This window comes from Phoenix dactylifera, chromosome 7, assembly GCF_051530095.1.
Source record: "Phoenix dactylifera cultivar Ajwa chromosome 7, Ajwa_hap1_PhDact_Kaust_v1.1, whole genome shotgun sequence".
Taxonomy (NCBI): Eukaryota; Viridiplantae; Streptophyta; class Magnoliopsida; order Arecales; family Arecaceae; genus Phoenix; species Phoenix dactylifera.
In genome coordinates this window covers 22,135,016-22,162,924 of record NC_143196.1, presented here as the reverse complement: position 1 = coordinate 22,162,924, position 27,909 = coordinate 22,135,016, and the positions used below count along the sequence as shown (strand labels likewise).

The 27,909-nt window shown below is 34.8% G+C and overlaps 1 protein-coding gene across 3 annotated transcripts; it reads right to left on the bottom strand.

Annotated features, from left to right (window-relative positions):
- Positions 1–593: 593 nt before the first annotated feature.
- On the bottom strand, positions 594–27,382 carry MAP1D (methionine aminopeptidase 1D). Of its 3 annotated transcripts, none has more exons than XM_008807589.6 (10): positions 27,114–27,382; positions 25,945–26,014; positions 21,590–21,818; positions 15,824–15,985; positions 15,699–15,740; positions 13,034–13,105; positions 8,258–8,337; positions 4,015–4,112; positions 3,331–3,378; positions 594–999 (listed from the first exon to the last, which is right to left on the bottom strand). In XM_008807589.6, exons 1-10 carry the CDS (start codon positions 27,217–27,219, stop codon positions 854–856), a joined length of 1,053 nt encoding a protein of 350 aa, XP_008805811.1. In that variant the 5' UTR covers positions 27,220–27,382; the 3' UTR covers positions 594–853. The 3 variants fall into 3 exon arrangements, with proteins under 3 accessions (XP_008805811.1, XP_008805812.1, XP_026664899.1); XM_008807590.6 differs by having other exon boundaries at positions 3,331–3,371; XM_026809098.4 differs by lacking the exon at positions 3,331–3,378.
- Positions 27,383–27,909: the final 527 nt, after the last annotated feature.

Genomic DNA, 27,909 nt, shown 5'->3' with positions numbered 1-27,909 from the left:
TTCCTGCCACTTGCTGATGGCATATGCTGGACTTGGAGATCTTAAACTTCGCAAAGCGCAAAGGTACTGCATACCACATTTAGCTCCTTGGCTCCATCTTTCTTTGAATTTCTGGCAGATAATCTCATCCTGAATGCTAGAGGAAAACGACACGCATCTGCCCAGGAATTTGAACCTACAAACCTCCAGATAACCTGGTGACGCTTTGAACCATTCGGGATTCATGTTGACATGCCTGCTCACATGTGTTCAATCCCTGCACCTTATAGAACAGGAGATGGTCATGTGTTTTACCTATTCATGTGGTGCTGGAGTATTAAGTGGATCAAATTGATATATTCTGATATCAATGTAGATGAGCACATTAGGAGTGCAGTACCATCACAGGCAAACCAACAAAAATGATGAGTAAATTGCTGTACTTGTATGTCATGTATACTTTGCACCGCTAAGATTCAAAAAGAAACTAGTGACTTGTCAGGAATGCGTTATTCTAAGCCATTTTTTTCACATCGGTGTCAGACTTGTCATGTAGAATCTGTGTATAGAATATAGGACAGCCTAGTGCACAAGGCTCCCCTGAAATTCTATTGTGATCAAATGATAACAATTTAACTTGAACTCAAGCCACATGAATTACAAGAACTTCAAGAATGTTGGAACTCGAAGCAAATATGAAATGTCCCACCAAAGCAAATCAAATACATTTCTTTTTAAATGTGAAAATTAAATATATTTGAATATATAAAATGGATCTAATAATACAGAATCAGATCTTATTTTTTGCAAACATGAAAGAATAGGTGTATGGCTGAGTTCTGGTAATGCATTTTGAAATGGAGTTTTCACAGTTCTAACATTTTGTTAGTATTTCTGCCCCAGTTTCTGTTATCAGTATGGTATGCTCAAACTGTGCTGATAAGCTTCCATCTTCTGTTACTGCTGTCCAGTTATCAGCCCATATGACAGGGTTGGTGCTCCCTATTGTAAGCATTGGCTCTGCACAAGTTTAATGGAAAAAGTCTTACAATAAGGCATTACATAAATTTCTTAATTTGAAGTTGTCTCCCAAAATAGACTCAATCAACTATGAAATCTAAACTAAATCCCAATCTTCCACCTTTGAATTCATAAGATGCAATGAATCTCCTATATCAAGTACTAAAAGAACGAAAGTTACATGTAAATTTAAACAAGTTTGAGTTCTGTAACCCTTTTGAGTTACCTATGTCAACCACATTGAACTCAACTCATCATGTTTTAATCCAAGAAAAAACAGAAACAGATCTGAACTTACAGTGTTCAACATTTGACGAAAGAGAAAGTTTGATACAATGGCAAATTGACCTCTCAAAGATTTTTGGGTTGGAAAAGAAATTCCAAATATCACAAGACCTGGGATGTATCTCATTCAACTAAGAAGATAAATAATACAAGAATAAAGAGGAAAGAAGAATGATGAAATGCAGAGTGGACATGAAAAAAGAAAAGGAGAAAAGGGCCAGATACTGTTTCTTCAGAATAGCTCAAATTAATGAGGATAAGAAAACCCCAAATTCTCTCATTAGGAACATCTTATGAAAGAGAAATGTTGGAAAAGGTGAAATCTGACACCATTCACTGAAAGTTGAGGCTTGTTCGGTCACATGCAAGTGGGCCTGGAGGTCATGTAACTAATCCACTTCCAAACATTTGGAATGTAAATGCGACAATTTTACTTACACCAATGTCTCTCACTCTTAGGAAACCACTTCTTTAAGGAAGTCCCAGAGTCAACTCTTGCAGGTTGAAAATGACCATGTTCACTTTATGATAACTATCTATGAGGATACTTGACGATGGCATATAGCTACCAATAGCTGGCCTTGTCTAACAATATCAACCAAAGTTGACCATGTCACCTATTTCAGTTCCAGACGCTAAATTCTATTCTACCAAACATCCATAATGAAACCACATATGCCGAGATTTCAATTCCACTTTTTCCCCACCTACATGCAAGCAAACTGATCCTTGGAGAAGCTCTCCTATCTTTTAACCAAAGTGGCCAATGGTTAACCACATCAAGAGTCTCCGTGTTAGATCAAAGAAACACCTTATTGTCTCCTCAGGTTCTGGAAATGTTTCCACTCACCAACAATGACTAGCTGTATAAATCCATTGATATGGCAGAGACAAAGCTCTAGCCAAGACATAAGTGTTTAGAGGATAATCGGATTCAAAGTCAAAAGATCAATTCACAAACATACTTAATCAACCATTCACTATGCTATCTTGAAACTCATGCAAGTCAATGTTATACCAGCTCAACCATTAAAGAACTTAACAAAACAAAGCTCTAGGTGCATAACATGAATCATATATGATGACATCAACTATAAACCCTAATCATAACCATCCACCCTTAATTTTAAATATTTGGGGATTAGATAACATTCATGCAGACATGGTTACTGCAAAATAACAAGTCAAACTTAGTTAACTTAATAAAAGTTGTGAAAAAAAACATAGCCTCAAGCTTATAAGACCTCTGATTGCCCCCTGCTAGAATATTGTCATGCTCCTGATACAAGGCTTAGAAGGAAAGGAAAACAAAATCATAAAATCTAGACCATTAAATTAAAACCGAACTACCTCTAGATGACTTAACATAGAAGAACAATAAAAAATCTTAGTCTGTTCTATAAATCATAATGTCCTATATGACATACGAATCATATCCAGCCTAAAAAAGCTTAAGCAAACAAGTCTCACCAACAAGAAACAGACATATGTCTTTTGGCACATTAATCTTTACTAGAATATATTATAGTGAAGATCTTTGTGCCTTTCAACATTTTGCCAAAATCCTCCCCAATGTACTCCAATTTGAATTATTCTTGAAGAGAGAAAGCTAATTAATAAAGCACCTTTTCATTCATCACCAAGAGAGGGTGGATTGCACTGCTAGTTAATGGAGGCCAACCCTGCTATTCTTGCTCTTCAAGCTGGCATGCACTAGCTATTTGCACAAACTAAGAAGTCGCCAAGAAGATGATCCAGTGAAAAAGTACATAGCCCTTTTAGTCTTCAAATTGATCAGGTTGGCATCTAACCTTTCCTCTTATTAATTTCCCACCACCACTACAGGCCCTACTTTATCCTAGTTTGGTTAAACTAGAATGCTTCAACTTTTCATAGAAAAACGTATAGAAATTAAAAAATGAGAATTATTCCAATCATGGAACCCATGTCTTGAGTAACACATGAAAATTAAATTGGCTCACTAAAAAAATAATTAACAAACATGTACAAGGCTACATATAAAACAAAACTGCCAGGAGGAACTACCTATTGTAAATGTTTGACCCAATAACATGCGCCCACGCTCCCTATTTCCTACAAAGAAGATAATCATGTAAGCCCAAGAAGATGTCAACAGGATTTAACAGCTCAAAGTTAAATTTATATATATATATATATATATATATATATATATATATATTAATTGCTAAAACTACTAGATAGATGAATCAGGTTTCTTGCAATAAACTGGATGTTTCAATATGTGATGCTAGCTAGAAAGTTGTGCTGGCAAAGTGTCTTAATTATTCAATGCAATAAGAAAATACTACAAAATGTATACACCAAAGTTTTTATTGTCTTATCTATGGTACGCCATAACATACTGAACCATACCAGTCCGGTATTGGTATACGGTAGGGGGCGTACTGACACTCGGTACGCAGAACCGGCCCCTATACTAGACATACCAATACAGTGACAGGGTGGCACCAGTACGGGGCTTGGTATCGAGATGGCGTACCTTGGTCTTACCACTTGCTTTAATTTTCTGATGAAAATTCTAGAGGACTAAAAGCATTATAAATGAATAAGGAAAAAAATAAATGCCTACATCAACAACTAGATATGCAAATCAACTTTCTGACTTCTATGATAGAAATGGCATTTCTAGAAAATAACAAAATGCCAATATTAATTTATTACAGTAATTTACTTGAGTCCAGGACTTACTAAAATGAAGTATAACAGGGTCAGCATGAAATACTTTTCCCACACCATGGCCAACAAATTGTCGAACTACACCAAACTGAAATTTATCTGCATGATCACTTGACAAAAATTGAACTATTAATAAAATTCTTGAGACAGTTCTTACTTCAAATAGAAATATATAAGAATTTTTCTGAAAAAGTCATATATACAAAAGGGATGGCCAATGTCATGAGCATGCTAGGAGATGCGCAGGTGGCAAAGTACCAATCCAGACATGTGATGCAGCTACTCATCCAAAGTATTTATAGTAAAGACATTGTATTTCTAAAATAGATTACAGCGGGTTACATCAATCTTCAATTTCCTTTTCCTTCCACGGTAAATAGTATAATCAAGAATATCTTAAAACATATGTAGTTCATCCTTGATTTTTAAGAAATCACTTCCATTGTGTGGCTTAAAATGAGAAATTTATTTCTCCATGAGTTTTCAAACTTAAATTTGCCCTGAACTGGCAATACCAACACCTCAGCTAGTCTAAATGGAGAAAAGTTGCCAGTAAACGTTGGCCTTAAAAACAAAACGAATTATGGTTTTGCTCCTGTACATTTCCATGTATGTCAGTGAATGGTCACTTAATCGTAAAGTTATTATATTGCAAAGCTGGGATTCAGGTACTGTTTGCTGAAAACTACTGTTTACTATCAACATGACAAGTGTAATCAGATCTTTGATGAAGTATATATTACTTAATTAACATTATACACCTGTCTGTGTGTTTGCATACATGCATGTACATAGGAAGGTATGCTCTAAACAAACAAAAGACACGTATAACATGCAATCATACATAAGTATGCACATATGTGCATTCATGCATGGGTTCATGCATATGTGCATACGTACATACAATCATTACAGTGCAATCATTTTTACAGATCATAATCATAATGAACAAGAACACATGTTAAGTTCAACAACTTTTGCCATGCTCAAGCCACAAATATAGAATAGCATAATTGTCATGAAGAAGACTTGGGATTTCTGAGTCCAAGCTATTAGGGAGATGGGCCACAAAGAATCCTAGAGAGCATAGAATATAAGTGACGATACATATCTGATACAATTATGGTAACAAAAGCAAAACTTTTTTTAAAAAAAGTTCACAATGTTAAAAGGATTTTCAAAATGAAAAGTTCAAATGGGAAGCATTGATAGGAAGCCACATCAAACAAGCATATCTCACTTCATATTCTTAAACAGCTAATGACATTTAATTGAAAATTCTCAAATGTTGATGTCAAATTCCAGCTTCTCATCTTAACTTTTTGAGCAAGCAACTCATAAAACCACTTCATATGATGTTGATACCTCATTGAGTGCTCACCCAGAGGATCAGGTTTAGTAACTTATCATTAACAAGTACATAGTGATTGAATCTTCTCTGTAATTTTGATAGAGCTTTCAGTGAATTGCATTATCCAGTTTCAAAAAAAATGATAGGTCAAAAGCTTGAAAGATAAAAACCTGAGCATGTGTTCCAAAAAATACATGGTGATTGCTTTTACATGCTGAGGTTTCAAGCATCTCTACATTAAATAAATAAAATATCTTATGATAACTTACATGTTTATATAATACCATAAATACTCCATTTTTTAGTACAAAATATTTCTTTGACCATTTATAAATCTTTGTTCAGCATGTAAGTTAAATGAATGCTTACGTGGGAAGCAATGCTTAGATGTCCTTTACATGATTTGACTTGGCAAGGCTATCAAATTAATTGCCAGTCTGCTCTTTTCTGGCATCAAAACAAAAGAATCCATAATTAAGGATTAAAATATCATATAGAATTTCCATCCTTCATTTCGTGCTATGGATATTGACAATTGGCCTCACTAGCACAAAAAGCAACAGAGTCATTGGTGGATAAGCAAACCTGCATGCTTTGAAAGCCACTAAACACATATCATGATGTAACATGCAGAAGTTTGCATTCCAATTAGCAGATATGCAACAAGCATACCTCAAAATGGTACTTTAGTTAATTTAAAAAAATCAGTTTTAGTTACCTTATAATGTTGTATAGAGTTGGTTTTGAAAAGTAAACATAGTTTCTAACTAATCTACAGAAATCTGGTATCATATGCCCTTTCAGATAATCTGGCTTTTTGCTATGAAACATATATATTGCAATAATTGCATGGAAACTAGCATCACACGACTGCATTAACAGATTGAGGACATATACAAACTTAAACTATATGGTACAAACTATACAGGGACATAACAAGCTCAACTTGCCAAAGCAGGATTTGAGTTTGAGTTCTGGTATAAGTACATATAGTTATGTTGCAATTCTGTATTCTTATTCCTCTTTTTATGTTCCATTTCTGTGGAAAAAGCTGAAGTTAAGGAAGAATTTGTTGGGTTTTACTTGATGACTATAGATCTTCTTTGTATTCTTCATTTCACAGTCATGCTGGGTTCTGCAGCCAATCTTTTCTTGGGCTTTCCTTTGGTTGGTTATGCCATGGGACAAGCACTCTAAAGGTGCAACTTAAGTCAGTCTGCAACCCATGGCTGTTGCACTCCTTGTCACTAGAATAGTTCTTTGAAACTCATGTTGTCCATCTACTTGATAGATCTCATAGACCATTTCATTAGTCTAGTATGGATGTGGGTTACTATGACTGCAGTATTATTCTCTGATTTTAATTTGTAAATTATACGTATATGGTCCTGCTGAGATGTACATTAACTTTTCTATAATACATTTTAGTAAAATGGTCATGCATCAATAGATATTCTAGAATCCTATTTCATTTTATGCTGACTTTTGATACAAAATAATTCCTCCAACCAAAAATTTGTGCATGAAATACTCAGTGATCTTTACTAAGCATTGAATAGAACTAGCTAGCTTTGTGAAAATGCTATGGACGTTCCACCTGAAAAGAAGCAAAAACAAATATAGAACCACATGAACTGGCAATAAGAGTACAATAGTTTGCAGTGACTTTGCACTGTTCTATCGTGTTTTGTTTGTGATTGACATGTCAAATACTATTTAGTCAGTGAACATAAATCATAAAATCTTAATACATAAGACAGAATCAAGCTAATAGTAGATAGCAATCGTGCTTGGTAAAGTGTAATATTGAAGTGCCACGTGACAATTTAGGATATATCAACTTATCCAAGTACATGCAACTGGCATCTCATAACTATTTATCTTTTATGCACAGAAAAAAGAAGGTTCTTTTGCTTTCATATAAAGCCCAGCCAATTTTCATTACATCATCACTTTTGGAAATTTCCCAGGATATGTATGTATATGTATATAGATATATGTATCTGTGTGTGTGTGTGTACACATATCTGTATATGTATGTATTTATGTATGTATGCATGTATGTATCTATGTATGTATGTATGTATGTATGTATGTATCTATCTATCTATCTATCTATCTATCTATCTATCGATGTATGCATGTATGTATGTATCTATCTATCTATCTATCTATCTATCTATCTATCTATCTATCTATCTATGTATGCATGTATGTATCTATCTATATATATATATATACATTTATGTATGTATCTATATATATGTGTGTGTGTGTGTGTGTGTGTGTGTGTGTGTACATACGTATGTACAGATGAATGTATGTATGTATATATCAAGTCACATCTAGAGTAACTCTTAGAGTTATAACTTTTTTGAACTAGACGGTGAGCATCTCACATCAGTGATCCAAGCCATTGGATGTGGTCTCCTACCTTTAGACTTCTTATACAACAAAAATCATGTACTTTGATGGAGCTTATGCACCAAGTGGTCAAAAATGGACAGTTTAAATCACAGAATTTTTGGTATGTATTGATGCCTAGGCTAAGATTCTCCAAATCACATGATTTTTAGTGTGTAAGCAGTTTAGAGATAGTAAATAACATCCAAAGGCTTGGATCATCGATGTAGGACTCCTATCGTCCAATTCAAAAAAGGCGTAACTTGACCTGACCCATACATATATGTGTATGTACATATATTATAATTTTACATAGTTCAACTTTTGTACAACAATCTACCTAAGGGTTTTCAGATGTATAGATCCATGGGAGGTACTAAAGTATTCTTTCACTTTTAACCTTAAAGTATCGCATGTGTACAATGATATTCACAAAGCCTTCCTAAGATGTATAACCTTGTATTCAAAGATTTAAAATTAAAATTTTTTGTAGTAACATACTGTATTGTTTTGCCAATTTGATTAAACTCCACTCCAGGTGCACATATTGATATTGCCCTGTAAAGACATTCTCTTGTTACCTGAAGGACAAGCACAAAATATCCTTATTATTGTTTTAAATCAAGAATACAATATTTCAAGTAGACACTGGTAAGAAGTTGATTTGTTACTCTTACATCATTATTTTATAATTACAATCATGTTCAATTAGCATAAAGATTCATGTTAAAAGTACCAAGTACAATGTCAACATCATAGAATTAACAATATTAAGAGCCAAAAACACTAAATATAGAAAGAAAATAACAAGACTTGAATTAGAAAAAAAATTAGGGGCCGTTTGGGGTCCTGTAGTTGAAGTTGCATTACAACTCAAGTTGTATTGCAACTTAATTTACAATGATTGACTTACAAGGAAGCTCACTTTTAGTATTCAGTCGAGAGTTCAGAGAAAAGAGAGGTGTCTCTAACAAACATTCCATTGAATACCTTAGGAGTGGATTCCAGGTTGGAACACTCAATATACATGGAGATGAGAATGTTTTGGATGAAGAGGTCCTCCATTGAAGCTGCCAATGGAGAGGGCCTAGGCATGGACTTAGGTGCCAATGGGAGGGAGTGTGCAGTGGTGCAAGCCTTGAAGGGGGTGGAGAAGGTGAAGGAGAGGGATGGAGGGGGTGGGCGCTGGCAGCAAAGGAGGCCGAGTGAAGGAGGACGGCACAGTGAAGTCCGAGGTAGAGGAGGCGGCCACAAGCCTCTCAAAGGTGATGGGCTTGGCAACAACATCAAGGGAGGCGGCGAGTGGGGACTCGAGAGCGAGGCAGGGAAAGAGAAAGGAAGGGAATGAGGACAAGGAGGAGAGGCCTCTTCGGTGAAGTTTGAGACATACCAAGGTTAAGTTCTTCCTAGTTACGTCTGGCACTATTGATAGCACTTGCTGCTAGCTAGCAGAGGTTGTTGTTGCGGTTGTCACCAAGGTTTGTGTACTGGTCGGTACCACTATATACCGACCGTACTGTACCGATACCGAACTGGTATATGTTATAGAGGACATACCGATACTCGGCACACCAAACCGGCTCCCATTATGGATGTACGGATATTGTAATAGAACGATACCAGTACAGGATCCGATACCGACACGACGAACCTTGGTTGTCACCATGTGTAAAGGTTACCACTACTACAACCAACATAATAATGGGTAACAATTGCAACTGCCTTAGCTTGTGAGAGCCCAGCTAAATTTTAGGCACCAGGGTCATGGTATATGGTACCGGTACGACCGTAACGTACTATATCGGTACCGAACCAGTACACAGTATAGAGAGTCTGAGTGTCAGTACACAAAACCAACTCCCATATTAGGTATACCAATACTGTACCAAGATGGTATTGTATAGGGCTCACCTTGTGAAAGCAAGATAGTGTCTACCAAGCTCTTGTGAAAGCAAGGTGGTACCTTGCGCTTTCACCTTGTGGTATCTCTTGGTCATCAATCTTAATTGGTATCATATTTCATTTCCATTCTCATTAAATTTACATTTCATATACTTTGTCTTTGTTCTACTAATCTTAGCCTCATCCTCTAAGTTTTTTTCTATAAGTCCAACTTAGTATTTAGTCTAGTTCTATTTTCATCAATCAACACTATATCATTTTCAAATTAAATAGATAATGATACTTCTTCCTGAGTATTGGTAGTAAGTTCATCCACAACTAAAAAGATATGGACATAGTGTTGATCCATGATGCAAGCCTATAATAACTGAAAATACACTTTTTGTATCGAAATAACTCCTAAAACTTGTCAATTCCCAAGCATACATATCCTCAATTATTTCAATATAACATTTATTTACACCCTTCCATCTTAAGACCCACCAAATTACTTTTCATGGTACTTTATCATAAGCTTTCTCTATGTTAATGAATACCACATGTAAACTTTTCCTTTTTTCTATATTTTCTACAAATTTCTAAGTAAAAAGATAGCCTGTGTTATTGATCTGTCAAGCATAAATCTAAATTGGTTATCTGAAATAGTTGTTAATTTTCTCATCTTTGTCCAATTACTCTTTCCCAATTATTTCTTAGAGTTTAGAGCAACACATAACTTTAATTCCTTGAAAATCAGAATGATTTTCATCTTTATTCTTATAGATAGGTATTGCAACACTTCTCTAATCATCTGGTATTTTCTTAGTTTTTAAAATTTTATTAAATAAGCTAAAAGCCAATTCAACCAATATCTCCCACAATTTTTCAAATCTCAGTAGGTCTTTCATCTAGCGCTAGTGTCTTACTTTCTTCGCATTCTTTTCAAAATTATTGCCAATTCTGAGTTGCACAAATAGAACCTTCTTTCCTCCATAATTTTACTTCTTTAATGAATATTTCTATTAGAATTCTTATTTAATAATTTTTAAAATAATACCCCATCTTTATTTTATTTTTCTTGTCCTCTATATATATCCTATTATCATCACCTTCAATACATCTAACTTGATCAATGTATTTATATTTCCTCTCTCTTGATTTAACTATTTTATAAATTTCACTATCACCTTCTTTTGAACATTACTTATTATTTATTATGTATTTAGCCTTAGTGGCACTTTTGATCTTTCTTAGCCTCCTTATATCTTATAAAATGCTTCACATTATTTATTTGTTCCCATGTTTAGAACAAATTTATTTTGTTTTTAATTGCCTCTTATATCTAACTATTCGACCACCAAGTTTCTTTGTTTGTATTTCTCTTTAACTCTTTTAATACATCTTTAGCTACCTCTTAACACAATTAGCCCTTTGGTCCCACATTTTCATTTGGTTCAATCCTTAAGTTCCAATTTCTTTCTTTTGGTAATTTGTCCTTAAAAAGATAAACTATGTTCCCCTTTTAAAGTCCACCACTTATCTCTAGACATTTATTAATTTATTTTCTTTTCTTCTTACATTTAATGTACAGAGTATCACCTCACAATCCTCATATGTTGATCTTTCTCTCCTCTAAATGAGAAAGTAATCTACTTGTGATAAATTTGATCAACTCTCAAATGTTACTAAATGCTGATCCCCCAAATCCTGAATTCTCTCAATACCCCATATCATTACTCACCTCACACATTTCCCATTATATTTCTCTTTCTGAAATAGTAAGGGAAATATTATGTCCTTTATATCTTAAAATTCTTAAGAGCTCTCACAGAACCTGCAGCACACCATCCAAAATGATGGATAACCAACTTAAAACCAAACAATCTCAAAACTGTAATGCAAAACTATACTTTCATTCACCACTAATGCAAATTCAAGAATAATTCTACCTCAAGCAAATGCATTATAAGCCTCATGAACAACCACTTCCAAGGATTGGATCCAAAGGATTGTCTAAGCACTTTGCATAAATAATCCTTTTGTAACCACCAACTCTTTCATAATTTTTGATGAATCAGCTTTTGAATGTTTTGTTAACCGTTGTTCAGAAAACTTCAAACATCCAAAAAGTGATGTATCTTGGGCTAGAGGACAACTATCAGCTTGCTCTTTTGCTCTAGACTTGCAGGTCAATCTAACACAGTTGAAAACCAATTTATGTACAAAAGAATCAGGCAAGGATGTTTAAAGAACAAACTATACAAGTAACTGAATTTAATGTAACTAAAAAAATTCTTTGCAATTGGAGTAGCTAAAAACCCCAGAAAGAGAACGATATTGCTTCAAAACACTCATTCACTTTGTTCCACTTTCTTCATTATTTTGTCACTTACTTCTACTTCTGAACAGAGCCTAACAGATTTTCGCACATTCTTGTCGCCATAATATTGAGGAAGTATTCTAAGAAGCATGATCTAACCAACTTAAAACCAAACAATCTCAAAACTGTAATGCAAAACTATACTTTCATTCACCACTAATGCAAATTCAAGAATAATTCTACCTCAAGCAAATGCATTATAAGCCTCATGAACAACCACTTCCAAGGATTGGATCCAAAGGATTGTCTAAGCACTTTGCATAAATAATCCTTTTGTAACCACCAACTCTTTCATAATTTTTGATGAATCAGCTTTTGAATGTTTTGTTAACCGTTGTTCAGAAAACTTCAAACATCCAAAAAGTGATGTATCTTGGGCTAGAGGACAACTATCAGCTTGCTCTTTTGCTCTAGACTTGCAGGTCAATCTAACACAGTTGAAAACCAATTTATGTACAAAAGAATCAGGCAAGGATGTTTAAAGAACAAACTATACAAGTAACTGAATTTAATGTAACTAAAAAAATTCTTTGCAATTGGAGTAGCTAAAAACCCCAGAAAGAGAACGATATTGCTTCAAAACACTCATTCACTTTGTTCCACTTTCTTCATTATTTTGTCACTTACTTCTACTTCTGAACAGAGCACATTCTTGTCGCCATAATATTGAGGAAGTATTCTAAGAAGCATGATCTAAGTAGGGCAGTCTTCATCAATTTAGCACATTTCCAAGACATAGTGCACATATTGTATTATAAACCTACAAAGAAAAACAAACAACACATTCTCAAGTCTCTTTTTCAACTTATTATTTAGATAAGAAAAATAATGAACTACTAAAGAAGCATGAAATATTTCTATATTAAAAAAAAAGAAACATGGAGTACATTATAAAGCAAAAAGGAGATTATTGGTCTGCTGTGAATGGTAGAATAATGCCTTGAATATGGAGAAAATCAATCTTAGTTTCAATACAAATGTAGTTTAAGAAATGATGAACATGTTTCTGATTTTACCTGAACCAGGTTCTTAGCTTCCTCGTCAACATCACCGCAAAGGAAAGTGGCAGATGTATCCCCATGATAACCCTAGTAATCAAAAATATGCTCATGTAAGATTTCCTGAGACTTCATGACATGGAGAACGAAGAACAAACATTAAATTCAGATATATTCTGCAGGCTTAAAGAACAAGACTTCGAAAATATGAGAACTCATTCAGTTCTCAAATCTACTTTATTCTTAAGTCTTAACAAACTGATGCCTAGAATAAAAAACAAGTAAAAAAATGAAATGTTAATAGGCGATCCTTCTAAACCGATTTTTCCTTGTTGTTCTCAACTTACGCTCTGTACATTTAAGATGGATAGATTGAGAAATAAGTATGCTTGAGCCGTAGGAGTCACACGAATCAAGGACACAGTAACGCAGAACTAATTTAGATGGTATACACATGTCAATAAAAGCCAAAGGGGCCTCCAATAAGGAGGGGTACTTTATTGTCCTTTTCCTAAGCATTCTGATAGAAATAAATCTTTGACCTGATGTTCCTATATTGGATTTTTACATGCTTTATTCTTTTCAATTCCAAAGAAAATAGTTTTTTTAGCTAAAATAAAGCATCATGGAGATATGAAGAAATGTTGGTCAATAAATGATCCCAACTGAAGATCAAGAAGATGGAAATTATGTTTTCTCCAAAATAAAGTGGGTGAATTTTGCTGCTCCACCCATTTCAAAAAGAAACAAAATCGTCAAGAAGAAAAAAAACATTTCAGCTGTTAGAAAGAGAAGGAAAAGCAAGATGTGAATTGGCAACTAGGACCCATGACTGCACAATTTAGTCGTGGTATTTATGATGAGTGTCATGCATAGTTGTTAAAGGACCCACAGCAGCCCCCAGCATCACTTGACACTAAGTCTTCATGTTTGTGTAATTGTAGATATGGTTAGAATTTCTACAAGTGCTTTATGTATAAAAATGAAAATAATTTTGTTATTTGGGTTTTTGAAACCACTCTTGTGTTGTCATTGTTGTTCAAATGTAAGAGTGAGTGATTAGTTTATAAATTATTAGAATGTCCAGGGATTATGTGACTTATGCAAGATCTATGGCATAAGCCAGGTTCATATAAAACACGATGGCCTCAAATGTTAATTAGACACATTACATATAAATGTATCTACCTATATCTATATGTATAAGGAAATATATGAATTTGCGTTCACATTTGTGTACATAATACATATAAGAATACATACATACATAGGTACGTACATTACCTACCTACATATAGAATGTTAGATTTTAAGCTATATTATAGGCCATGCAAATTGAAAATTCAAATCACTGAACATGATCTACACTACAAAAATACCTAAAAATCAAAAGTCATATATTTTGTTAGTCTCTAACAAATGCATCAAGTCAGTACAAAAATAAACAGTACCAATTATACTAGTATGATAAAATACATGATAGAGCATAAAAACTGAAAATCCAATTTTCCACTTTATGAATCATGATCTACACATATTAAAACATGGGTAGGTCAAAATTCATTATATTTTGATGATTAGATCATAGACAATATAGTATCACGCTATTAAAATTATCCATTTTGACACCTACTTGATAATTAGGTTAGAGATCAAAAAAATATATGAACTTTGGTCTCTAGGCATTTTTTGTAGTATAGACCATGTTGAATGGTCTAGATCTTAAATTTGGATAATCCATCATTAATTTCGGATTGTTAACTCTTTTTTCAAGGAGTTAATATAAAGTGTGTAGTTCAACTCATATGCAAACATACAAAATATGTGAATTTTGATTTCTAGGCATTTTGTATAGTCTAGATTATATTCAATAGTTTAGAACTTGAATATGAATAATCCATCATTGAGTTTTCAAGGAGCTAATATAAAATGTGTAGTCCAACTCATATACATCATACATACAAATATACGTACATATGTATATTCATACATACATACATACATATATATATATATACACCTAGGCTTTTCTACTTTTTTAAACACAAATAAACCACCACATTTTGAATACATAAATCAACAAATAGAAAATATATATAATTTTATGAACTATAATACTATATTATTCAGAAACTATACTCCAACAGTGTCATTTATTTAGAGTTTTCATGCATGTGGCTTTATGTTTCTCTCACGGTAGCCAAAACCAAATAAGCTCACTAGATTTCCAAATTGGTTTACCTAAGTCATACCCTTTTCATAGCAAACCCAAGTTCCAAATGAAAGTTTGTCATGCCAACCCGTACTACCCCACATTGACCATACTATACTATACTAATCAAATATCTGTACTGTATCAAGGTTTGATTCGGTATATGAGCAAGACTTATTTGATCTATACTGCCTGGTTTCGGATGGTACTATGGCTAGGAGCGAGGAAAAAGTGTCGAGATTGGAGAGCCTGTCTTGGTACATGGTATGTACCCGATCGTACTGAACTGAACCGCTAATGTATCCGTATGGTTCTCGGCCTAGTTTTGCGGACCTTGTTCCACAGTTTTTCTTACATTAAAAGAAAACTCGAGTCTTATGACTTGAAGAAACCATGAAACAAGCCTATTGACAAGAAAAACTAATTACTTCATGATGCATAAGTATATTAATATAATGTTTATGAACTTACATTTAAATAGACGGTAACATCAATGTTGATGATATCACCATCCTGCCAATCAAAACAGAATTAGAGCGACTATGGAAAAATGGACAAGGAATAAAATGTATAATAAATGTCAATGCATGATGCACCTCAAGTTCACGGGAGTCTGGTATCCCATGACAAATGCATTCATTAACTGATGTACAAACACTCTTTGGAAATCCACCATAGCCAAGAGGAGAAGGATATGCTCCATTATCTATAATCATTTGGTGTACTGCTTTGTCAATTTCATCAGTCTTTGTGCCTGGCTGCCAGCAGAGAAATTGTCTTAGGATTTTGATGCACCACATAATTTTGAAACCTTTTTAAATAAGCATTAGTGCTAACCCGAATACAATAAGAGCTACAAAGGTCAAAACAATAATGATAGATGGAGTAATTGCCTAATTTCCTAGGATCTCGGGCTTGTCTGTTTTACATCCTTTCTTCATAAGGTACAGGATACCTATAATATATAAAGGAGATTTTTTTGTAGCATCTGTAAAACACAATCATTCTTGTATATTGCAAACTGTTTAGTGTTCCATAAGCTGAGAGTTATAACTCAGCACATTATACAGCATATGAAACTTAAAGCAAATAGCAACTTAGCAAGTTAGACTTCCCACACCACTACTACCTTGCAAGATTTTAGCAGATACAACATGGTTATCATCACCACCACCATCATAACCATAACCGTCATCATAGTCATTAGCTTAGCCTTTTGCTATCAATATGGGATAGGTTATGCAGAGCAGCTCTAAGTCAAGAAGGCTCCATGGAAGAATTAGCTAGACCTTTATCACTGTCTAACAACCTAAGGTCAACCCTTTAAAATTCAGTAACGAAATCTTGGTAAACACAAAGTAAGGCAAGAAGAGGCGCCTGTTATAAGTCTTAGGTCATTTGGCAAAAGGGAGACCAGATTACTGGTTGCATAGATTAAAGGAAGTTAATGATATCTATCATAAGGAACTAAATTCATCCCTGAAGCATGGATTACAGGTTTCAACGTCAAAATGAAACACAGTACCATAGCAGATGAGCTTTGATTTCACTGGTAAACACATCTAAAGTATCACCTAGGATGAGTAGTTGCCTAGTTGGCCTTATGTTCAGATGTTATGGTCATGATAATAAATAACGCAAAGGACATACTATGCCCAGCATGAACATGCACAGGGCATGGATACATGACCAGATGCCCAGCTAGCCAAGGGGAACTGGATTGTACTACCCAATATTGAACAGTACAATATGACTTTGCAAGGCTCGGTACCATCTAGTACCAAGGCAAGGGGCTCCAAAAACATCTCTTTCCCATTTGCGAACAAGGGAGGGACTTCGAAGCTTTATTATTGAATTCGAAGAGCAGCAAACAGGTGGAACTTTGTCCAATCAACATGACCATCATACTTTCAAGCTTTATAGATGTTGAATCCTTGCCCCAAACTATGTATAAATGATTTTCAACCCTTTTTTATGCTTTTCCTCTCCAACCGATTAGATTTTTTGTTAAAATTGTTAGTATGTGTGTCTCTCTCAATTTTTTCTTTTAAATTCTTAAATATTTTGAAGCTGACTAAGATCAAATTCATGTGCTTAAGCATGAATGGAAATTGGTGTTTTTGGGGAGGAACAGCTTCCACCCAAAGGTATCATTAAAAAAATCCATATTTTTGAAAAGCAAACCAACAAATTCTGATCAATTTTTGGATATCTTGTTAAGCAAGAATTGATCTACAACTCTAGTTTAGAAAACTAAGTTTTGGCTCAAAATTGAAGTTTCAAGTTAATATTGGGTAGAAAGCATTTAAATTGTGGAATGATGTCTGGAAAAGAAAACACATATGCATATTTTAACAATAAAAAACAAAATATGCTAGCTAGATGCAGAATAGTCTTGTGAAGGGATAACTTAGCATTTTATGACTTGGGCCCCGTTTGGCATTGCAATAGATCATAGAGCTTTTGTCTATAGAGCTTTCAGCAGTAGAGTCTTTTCTAGTAGGGCTTTTGATAAAAAAATATTTGATGTTTGGTAACTACATTGCTGAAGCATTGTGGAACTTTAACATATATTAGGTAATCAAATTGAGAAAGTACTTTTAGTATCAAAAAATGACAATAAAAAGCATTTCATAATGCTTCCAATTTTCTAAAGATATGTACTATAAAAAATTGTTATTATAAAATATTCTTAATTTATAAGTTATTTATTTTTATTTTTAATCTAAATAATATAGTAAAAAAATTAAATTTTTATATTGATTATAAAATAACAATATATTATTATATTAATGCATTATAATTTATTATAATATCATAATATGGTATTATTATTTATATATAATATTATAATAGTATTATATTATTTTATTATTATATTGTGATTATTAAAGAAAACAATAATCATAGTAATGTAATATTATTATAACATAACATGACATAACATAATATAGTATGATATAATATAATTATATTTTACTATATTATATTATATTATACTATTATTATATTGTACTATCAAAACCACTATTTAAAACATTGCTATTTTTTATATTTTAATCTTAACAATACAATTATTTTTTATGGGGGATTATCAAGTAACAAAGAATATCATAAAGTTGAAACTCAAAATTCTTAATTGCATGATTATGGAAATAAAAAGACAAACTTAACCAATTATAGAAATAAAATAGTTTTAGTTTTAAAAAAAGAATATGCTGTGGGAACTCAAACCTAGCTCCCTCGGATGACTTTTTGCCTTCTAAAAAAAAAGCTTCCCGTTCAAAAGCTCCAAATTGGAGCTTTTCCTTAGTAGACCATTTTTAGTTTTGAAGAAGCTAGAAAGCTATTCCAAAATTTTTACCAAACACTTCAAATGCAGTTTTGAAAAGAGCTTTTGGTCTTCGAAGAAGTTCTTTTGGCCCCTCCAAAAGTAATGCCAAAGAAGACCTTAATGGATTGATATTCTAGCATGTTATTATACTTTCATTTTAAGGTCTTAGCCTCTAGATAATTGTTATTGTATATTCTAGGGATTTAAGTAGAGGGCAAGACTTGGTGCAATGGTAAGGTTGCTCCATTGTGAACATGCCACAAGTTCGAAGCATGGAAATAGTCTCTTCCTCATAGGAGTAAGGCCGAGTACATCTGACCCTCCTCGGACCTCGTAATAGTGGGAGCCTCATGCACCAGAAAACCCTTTTTTATTCCAAAGCTTTAATCCTATAAGGCAGGAACATTTTAGTTTTCCTACGAAATAGGATGCCCCATGCCCCGCCTCATCCTAGTACTTGCTTGGGACGCCCTTATTATATTTTTTTCATATTTTTAATTGTTCATAAAAGTTTTATAGTTTTAACCTTTTTTCAAACATATCTAGACTTCAAAAGTAATATATTTAAGGTAAACGGTCCCATTTATCCAAAACATGCAAAATGTAAGGAGCATATATGTAATAATGATCTAAACATGCTAAATTTATTCTTGCAGAAATTTTTCTATTAATAATTACTTTTTCTGATATGTTATTATCTTAAAAAAATAAAATATATCCTGAAAAATTACAATCTTGTAACCTGATCCTTACCATACAACATATCACAATTTCATGCCAAACAAAATAAGGGCATTATTTCCTCTGTTTTATTTATTTTACTCAAATTAGTAAAAAGAGCTTGCCTTGACTAAGAGCTTCCTAGTGTGGAAGATGGTGAGCATAATCATTGAAATTTCAATATAACTTCGCTTCCCCTCTCTCTCTCTCTCTTTCTCCCTCCCTCTCTTTCTCTTTATTTCTGACTGCAGGGGTGATGGGCATCAAAGCCCTGTGACGCCTCAAAAGAGGCAAACATATGTGAGACTCCGTCCCACTTTTCTTTAAAAACAAAACTGATGCCTCAGCCTTGCATGATCTTGCCCAGGGTCGGCAAAACCATTCCGAATCGGGCGGTTATGGCCGTTCCGAGCCGTCTCAGCAGCTCACCGGGACAGTTCCGGCAATAGAAACGAAAACCATTGTCGGAGGCGGAGAAGAAGAAGAAAAGAGAGAAAAAGAGAGCGAACGGAGGAGAGAGGGAGAGGTTGAAGGAGACCGACAGAGGGTGGTGGAGGGCCAGCGGAGGCCGTCGGAGGGCCGTCGCCAGGGCAGTAGGCGAAGGTTGCAGCCGTTTCTTGTTCGGGTTCTAATTTTGGACTTAGACCCAACCCAATAGAAGATCGGGTCGGGTCGGGTCTATATATAACCCGGACCCAACCCAAAAAAATGGGATCCAATTTAGGTCCAGGTCAGATCTGGTTCGGATCAACCCATCCATAGCTTCAGAACTTGTTTGCATCCCGCAGGCTGCGGCCTGCGAGCCCAAATAATTTTATAGATTCGACTCGGGTTGGGTCAGATCGTAGGATTGAAAACCCAAAATTATCCAGATTTCAAATGGGACGGGTTGAGTCTAAATTCAGTAAACCCAAACCCTGATTCAGAAAATAGAATGGGTCCAATTTTAGGACCCGACCTGGCCCCACGGGTCCTCCAAAAAGAGTCGGGTCGGGTCGAGTCACGAGTCAACCCGACTCATTTGTAGCCTTAGCTGGACGGGATGGTGGGGCATCTCATTTCATGGAGAAGCCGAGACACCCCCATCTCATAGGATTTAAAACCTTGCCTGATAGCACCCCTACTACATAGACATTTGCACCTCATGTAACTACTTACATTGATATCTCTACTTTTTTCTTTATTTATACTAGTTGTTTCCCCTTGCACTTTACAGTACTATACGGTAGTCTTTTGGTTAGCACTTATGCTCTCAAATCTCAATCAAATTTCCTTTTATTATTTTAACACTTCCCATGACCTATAAACTTAAAACCACCATTGTCCGCTAGTTCAGATTGAAAAATTGAGGAATGATAATATGTTGATGATCAATCATAACAAAGACGTTCAAAACATAAAATGAAGCCTAAAGTATAGGCTACATACACACTAAATGAGCTGCACTTTATTATGGTGCTCCTCAAGCCTTCAATCACTTATCATAAAAAATAAAAATATACAACATATATATTCTTGAAAGTTTAGTCATAACAATTGGCTTTGTCTTTTGAATAACGAGCCTACAAACTGACAAATATATTAAAATTTTGATGGTTAATGTGAGGTCAAGAGCCAAATATAAAGCGGTATCCAACATCGGTAGATCATACCTTCTCAAAAAGCCAGCCCAATATAAATAAGATAAAGATTGTTATTTAAGTTTAAAGATTTTCTTTAGGAACCAAATTAGTGGATCCATTCACGACTCAAATAGTTGATACATAGACAAATTGGAGTTGGATTTTGATGCATTCCATGCAAAAATAGGAATCAAAAATTTAATGCATGTTAGGAGTAGTGCTTCGGCAATACAAATAAATTAAGAATGAAGCCTTCTGTATAAAAGAATTTTGTCGATAAGTCTACGGAGAAACTAAGATATTTCGAAACATAAAAATAAGACCAGATTATCAAATGCAAGTTTCTAAACATAATCTGTAGAATCAATGACAATTTCGACAACCTGACTAGTAATGGCATTCTATTGTATGAATTTTCAATATTTAATTTGCTATAAGTGTCAGGCTGTCCAAATGTATGGACGTCTTTCTTGTTATGAATTTTCAATATTTAATTTGCTATAAGTGTCAGGCTGTCCAAATGTATGGACTGGTAAATCTAAGCAACAGTTTCTCGTGGAGTGACATAAAGAACAAAAAGTTCCCACAACAAAGCAAAACTAGTTGTTTGAAAGAAAAAGCTGAATCATTAAGGTCAACATATATTGCAGAACACACAAGAAAGGAGTATTTGAATTCAGATCTACCTTAACGAGAGTCCCAGCATACTCCAGAACTTGTGCAGCAAGCTTTCCAGATGCTTGCATACATTCAATTCCTCTCTCATTATGAACTTCAGGTCCACTAGCAATTCCAGGTGAATGACTAGAATTTACATATGGAGGCCTCGATATATGATCCGGAACGTGTAGACAAGGAGAAACTTTTCCAGGACGTAGGCGTTTGCGTTTATTGTTCAGCAAGTCATCTTGCTTTCTGATAATGTCAGAAAATATATATTAATATGCAGAGAAACATACAATATCCTATAATTCTTCTAGAAAGCTCAAAGTTCAAAATGAAATGATCAAGCACCTAATAAAATAGATAAATAGGTTTGTAGAAGTTTGGCATGAATACAAGATTTTCACACATCACAAATCATAAAGATACATCAAAATGTTTATGTTTTTATTAGCTGTTATTGTTCTCAATCATCCCGGAATATTGTGTCATGTTATATGGTATATATCTTTCAAAGGCCCAGAAATGGATCATGTACCTCTAATACTCATGCTTATTGGACCTAACATCTTTAAAACAATTTTCTTTTGATGTAATATAAGCTTTTAAAATTAGTATGTGGTTGGTGGTCAATATGGTTTGGCATCTTTATTTTTTATGAGAACTCAATGCACAATCAAGAGGATTCATCATCAGTGAAATGTCAAAACAGTCAAAAATGTACTTTACAAGTTCAGAATATCAATGACAGAAAAAGAAAGGAGCTTTCCTAATGTTAGCATCATGTGCGCCGAGTATCCAATGACAAGGTTGTCAGTATTTAAGTGCAGACATGTTTCATGCACCACATATACTTTACCTGGGACCAAGAAGATATTTGTTATGGCACATCAAATGAAAGTGCATTATACATAGGTAAGCATGTGCACATAAGAAGATATTTGTTATGGCACATCAAAATGAAAGTGCATTATACATAGGTAAGCATGCTTGCACATACACATGCTAGCGTAGAAGAAAAGTTTGATATCTGTATTTGTAATGCTGCCCAGCAGCAGTTAGAAAATTACACATCAGACTTATAACATTTTATGTGTGAGATTTCGCATATGAACAAAAGAATCTGTTAAATTTTTTAATAGTTCAATCAAGTTGAGAAAAAATATTATATTATTTCCATCATGTCAAAATTAGAAGTGTCCATTCTAAAAAGTTTTCAAGAACACTATGTTTGACATTAACAATTGCAAGATCATTTTGCACATTTCTGTCTTACTAGCCACCGTCTGGTGTACAGTAACATAAGGATAGTGTGATTCTTCTTATCATCCAATCCACATATAATGGTAAAGAAACACATGAAATGTTTCATTAGTAGAAATTGCAATCATGGCAAAATAAAAGGCACTAGAAGTTCTAATTGGACAACATTCAAAAGGTGCAATCAGCAGGTCCACTTTCTCTTGTAATTACGTTTACATTATGGTTCTCTTTATCTAGACTTTTTCAACTATGATTGTTTGTGACGACCATTAAGCTTTATGTTGGATATCTGCAGTTTCTTATCCTTCAGTACTTTCTTTCCACTCAAAGGGCTTGGCACTACCTTCCCACTCCCAAATTCGTAAAAGATAACCTGAAAAATCAATTACAGAACCACACTAATCCAATAGTCACCTATCCTCTGACATGTTAACCAATCCATCGCTTAATTTATGACTCAATTCCTCATAGTGTTCATAATGATTTGTCAAACTCCTTGTAGAAGGGTCATTTTCATCCCAAGCACTTGTTTCCTCTTGCACAGTTATGGTTCTATCAATCTGCAAAAGTGTAAATTATTCAACCCCTCATCTTAGACTCCATTCTGATGGTTTCAACTTTTTTTGGTAGCTTGCTAAACCCTCAGTCTTTGCCACCTGCATGTCCCCTAGCCTCCATCAGCCACAGAATAACACAAAGAGCAAGAATACTCTTGAGATGCCAAAACTAAACTACTGACCGTAAAAGAGAAACAGAGAAACATATTTTATGTGTAATTAACAAATAATGACCATATGATGCATGTTTGAGACCTACAATATGAAATATTAATAGAAAGATCCAAGTCCTCTGAGATGCAACTTCAAACAGGACAACAAACTATATCCTCAAAACAGAATATATGAATCACGGCCATGAGGTGAAAGTTAGTTGCACATAATGAAAATGGAAATGAAAAAGGAATGGGATCAGAAAAAGGATATCCTGCAAACAACCGCTTGAAGCACATAAGAAGAATGCACACTTCATATGGAAACTTAGAAAAGCATATGTATAGAAACCTAGAAAGCACATGTACACACTAAACAGCATATTTAGCTTAGACATGATGATTCACAAGTGGGTCTGATCACATAAGTACTAGATGTTTGATACTATTTGATACATACAATTTTCACAGTCCCTAAAATTTGTATCCTAGGAACCTCAGATTCAAATGAATGCTATAACAACTTATATATCTAAAGGATTAAACTGTCGTGCTCTTACTTCGTAGAGTCTTGACAACTCATTCCAAACAATTAGAAACTAGGAGGTATAATTATCTTCAGAGATATTCCCTTATTTCTAAGAAATCGGTTGGTTGTTCCTGGGACATGCTCTGCTTGGGTGTTGTTTAATTGCAAGGAAAAACATTTCTTCCATTAGGATAAAACACTTTTCCGAGCATTTGCTTTGCAGGAAAAAAATTATATGGATATTTTTTGGGGGTTTCCTTGAATCACCATTTTTGCAGCTAGTGTAAAACCCTCTATCTCTACATCCAATAAAAATAATAAAAAAATAAAAGCATTTCTCAAATCCCAATAAGCATAGATCATATTTTGAGTGATGACCACACTACTTTTCAAGGAACCAGATCTTAGTTTTCCAATATTCTAAAAGGCAGAAAAGGTAATAGAAATATGTTTTTCATTTTTTTTCTTATATTTCAAACACCATGAAAACTGGATTTCCTTTTTCCACAGGTTCTCTTGCAACCAAACTAACCCTTGGGTAAAGCATAGTCCCAACCCCGAATCACATGGTATGATGAATTCATAAGCTCCTGCACTAACCCAGAAACTGATGGACAACAAACTAGACTCCTTTGAAGCTAATATTAGACATTAAAAAAGTAATTTAGCCATAAGCCAAAATCATAAATAAAAATCACATCCTATAGTTTTAATAAAAGCAAAACCTTATCTCTAACTTGCTCTAGTAACACACACATGACCTAGGGTTGCATGCATATTAATAAGTGTTTTAAGAACATGATACCAGGTTGTTCAGGACTCAGACCACCATTTCTTGATATTGTATAACAGAATGGAACATATATAACAGCGAGCATAATCAATAGCAGGAATATAAACAATACTTGCAGGCACAGCAAAGACAGGCATTCAAATAATTAAATCATACAGTATCCCATGCAATTCATCTAATATAGTGAATTATAACAACAGGATGAAAAAACTCGACACCAAAACCTAGAGAAGGTGAAATAACGATGTAGAAGGGGATGCAAGAGATGAGCTACTACAAAAATAATTAAGTGAAAAAACAGAAAATAATGGTAAAACAATACAGATGCATTGACGTGTTGTGGAAAGGAACATCAATCAGAAACAATGTAAGGATCTGGACAGGAAAGAGATCAAGAAATAAAGCTTGTTGCTTAACCAAGGAAGAACAACATGCACTACAACTGCCTGACCACACACCATGAGAAGCAGTGACAGGAAGCCATGCAAGTGACTCCTGAAGACCTAACCAAGCAAATAGTATATACTGAAAAAGAAGGACAACAAAGGAAAGAGAGAAATGAATGAGAAAGAGAGAGAGAGAGAGAGAGAGAGAGAGAGAGAGAGAGAGAGAGAGAGAGAGAGAGAGGAGGAGGAGGACTGGAGGAGGAGGAGGAGGAGGAGGCTGCCGGCCTTTCTTAAACATCATCATAAGAAAGGCTCTGCAGAGCTTAAAATTATGTGATTTGAGAACTTTTTATTTGGACCTCTGATATCCCTCTTCCAAGTCCCAATGCATCCCTTCTCTTGCTTCTTTCTATTATTCTTTCTAATAAAGAAAGTTTTATTGGCCAACCTTTCTTTATCTCTTCCATAAACCACAACTTTCTTTCTATCCATTCTCATACTAATTTGTAAAAACGAAGGTCGAAAGACTAATCAGTGCCCTTTTACTTTTATTTCTCTTTAAGTGTACAGTATTATAACTTCTTTCCTTTACACTATTGATGAGTTCTTACACATCAACGCAGTTAGAATGTCCAACTGAACTGCAATGAGTAAAAAAAAAAAAAAATTGTATCATTTTGTACCCCAAAAAACCATACCTTCTATTGAACAAGAGATCAGCTAAGTTGCAAAATGTTCTTGACAACTGCAGGGATGCATGGAAAGTTCCTGCAAAAACAAAGCAGAGGCACATGGTATTTGTGAAGTTTTCTTTCAAAAATAAATTTCTTGCAAACAAGGTCTAAACCGTGAATAGATCATCTGAGTAGAAAAGCCAACAAAAAGTTAGAGCCTCCATAGGCCATACTGAGACAGCTATTTCAGTGCAACACTGCAAGATTGGGCTCAGTTACCCAGCAGAGTTGTTTAATAAGTGAAGATAAAGTCAAGCTAACTCAGCAGTTTGTGCACTGGCTATATTGATGATTATATCATTACTCATGACATTCATAGTCCGATGAAGTGATGAATAATAACAAGTGCCTCAAGAAAGGCAGGCAGTGGCATTAATAAATCTCATCAATTTAATCTTACCATCAAATTGGGTATTAATTCCAACAAGAAGTTCTAAATCCTTTTTGATTGCTCTCCATTATGCTATCTTAGCCACCTCTTCTTCCTTCCCCTCAAACAAAACTGACGCCCCTACCTCCCCTACTTGCCCTAAAGGCCTCCACAATGTCGAACTTAATGAGACTAGCTCCACTAAATTCACTACCATCAAACGAACATATTGCGAGATACAATAAAAGTTAATTGGGAAATAATACTTGCAGAGTTGCTAGATTTAGCACATCATGCCACTATGCATAGAAGCCGTAAATGTACAAAAAATCCAACATCCCTTTCTAGATGCAAACGTTTGGAAGGGTTAGCCACATTATTAGATGGTCTGGTAAGACAATAACAACACCTTGCAGCCCAACACTGTCAGCAAAGATGGTAGCAGCAGCTCTCAGAACCGTATCCCATCTAATATAAGTTTTGACGATCAAGATATTGCCTACTAAACTAAGCATGCAATGATTTCCTCTCAATCTAACAACTGTAAATGAATTCATAGATCTTTCACAGGATAATTCATCGATCCCACTCCCTACCCATCTTCACTCCATCCATGATACTGGCTAAAAATTTTTCAGCATCGAAACTTATATATAGGAAAGTTATCGACAAAAGGCTGCAAAGATTTTATCCAATGCAAGAGAGCAGATTCATAGACCTTGTGTGCGCGTGTGTGGGTGGGTGAGAGAGAGAGAGAGGTGACCTGGGTTGCGGCCAAGAAGGGGACGGAGTGGGTTGGCCGGGTGGAGGAGGCTGTCCCCAACGAAGGATGAGAGAAGACGGGGTTGAAGAGAGGATGTGCACGCCATGAGAAGAAACCCCGCGGTCAAGATTGGTAGGGGAGATATTCGGATGCTCGCTGTGTACAGATGAGTGGAAGGAAGCCTCTGTGCAGTCTATATGCCGCCGCCCTTCTGTTCGGCTCTGTCCATCGCTGCCGCTACCTAATCTGCTACCGCCTACCAGGAGTCGGACGCATGCAATGCACGTGATGAATGTGAGTCGTATAATTGGATCAACACTAGGCAACCCTCACTATTTCCCGGATACAACTAGCACCTCTATAGCATCTTCTTCACCTATCTCTTTTACTCGTGGCTTCTTCGAGGTTCTCCCCTTCTTGTATCCAAAAAAAAAAAAAAAAAAAAACCATGGTTACATCAAAGTACCAGTTTATCTTGCTAGCAAAATGGTGTTTTTATCAGGGAGTTGAAGTTTAGATTCCATCTTCATCAAAGTTTGAGATCACTTACGTTTGAGTGAGGGCCATCTCTTTGTGTAGCCTATTACTAACAATCCTATACCATAATTAATTCATTGTCATAAAACGGGCACATGCTATTGCATCCTCTAATCCACGTAGGTCATAGGCTAGTCCACTTTGGTAACAACCCAGAATCTCATCCAAAATAGTTAGTCGGAAAGTATTATTTGGATTCTTTGATTCTGTATAAGTACCTAAGATCTACCCAGCGAATAACCGATGTGGGACTAAACAC

What these genes read in the sequence shown, in the direction of transcription:
- MAP1D (XM_008807589.6), bottom strand. Translation starts at nt 27,219, where the DNA reads ATGGCGTGCACATCCTCTCTTCAACCCCGTCTTCTCTCATCCTTCGTT. An exon ending in CAAATTGGCAAAACAATACA is followed by an intron (nt 4,113 to 8,257) that starts GTATGTTACTAC and finishes ATTTTTGTCAAG; the next exon opens with TGATCATGCAGATAAATTTC. An exon ending in GGGTCAAACATTTACAATAG is followed by an intron (nt 1,000 to 3,330) that starts GTAGTTCCTCCT and finishes AAACTTGTGCAG; the next exon opens with AGCCAATGCTTACAATAGGG.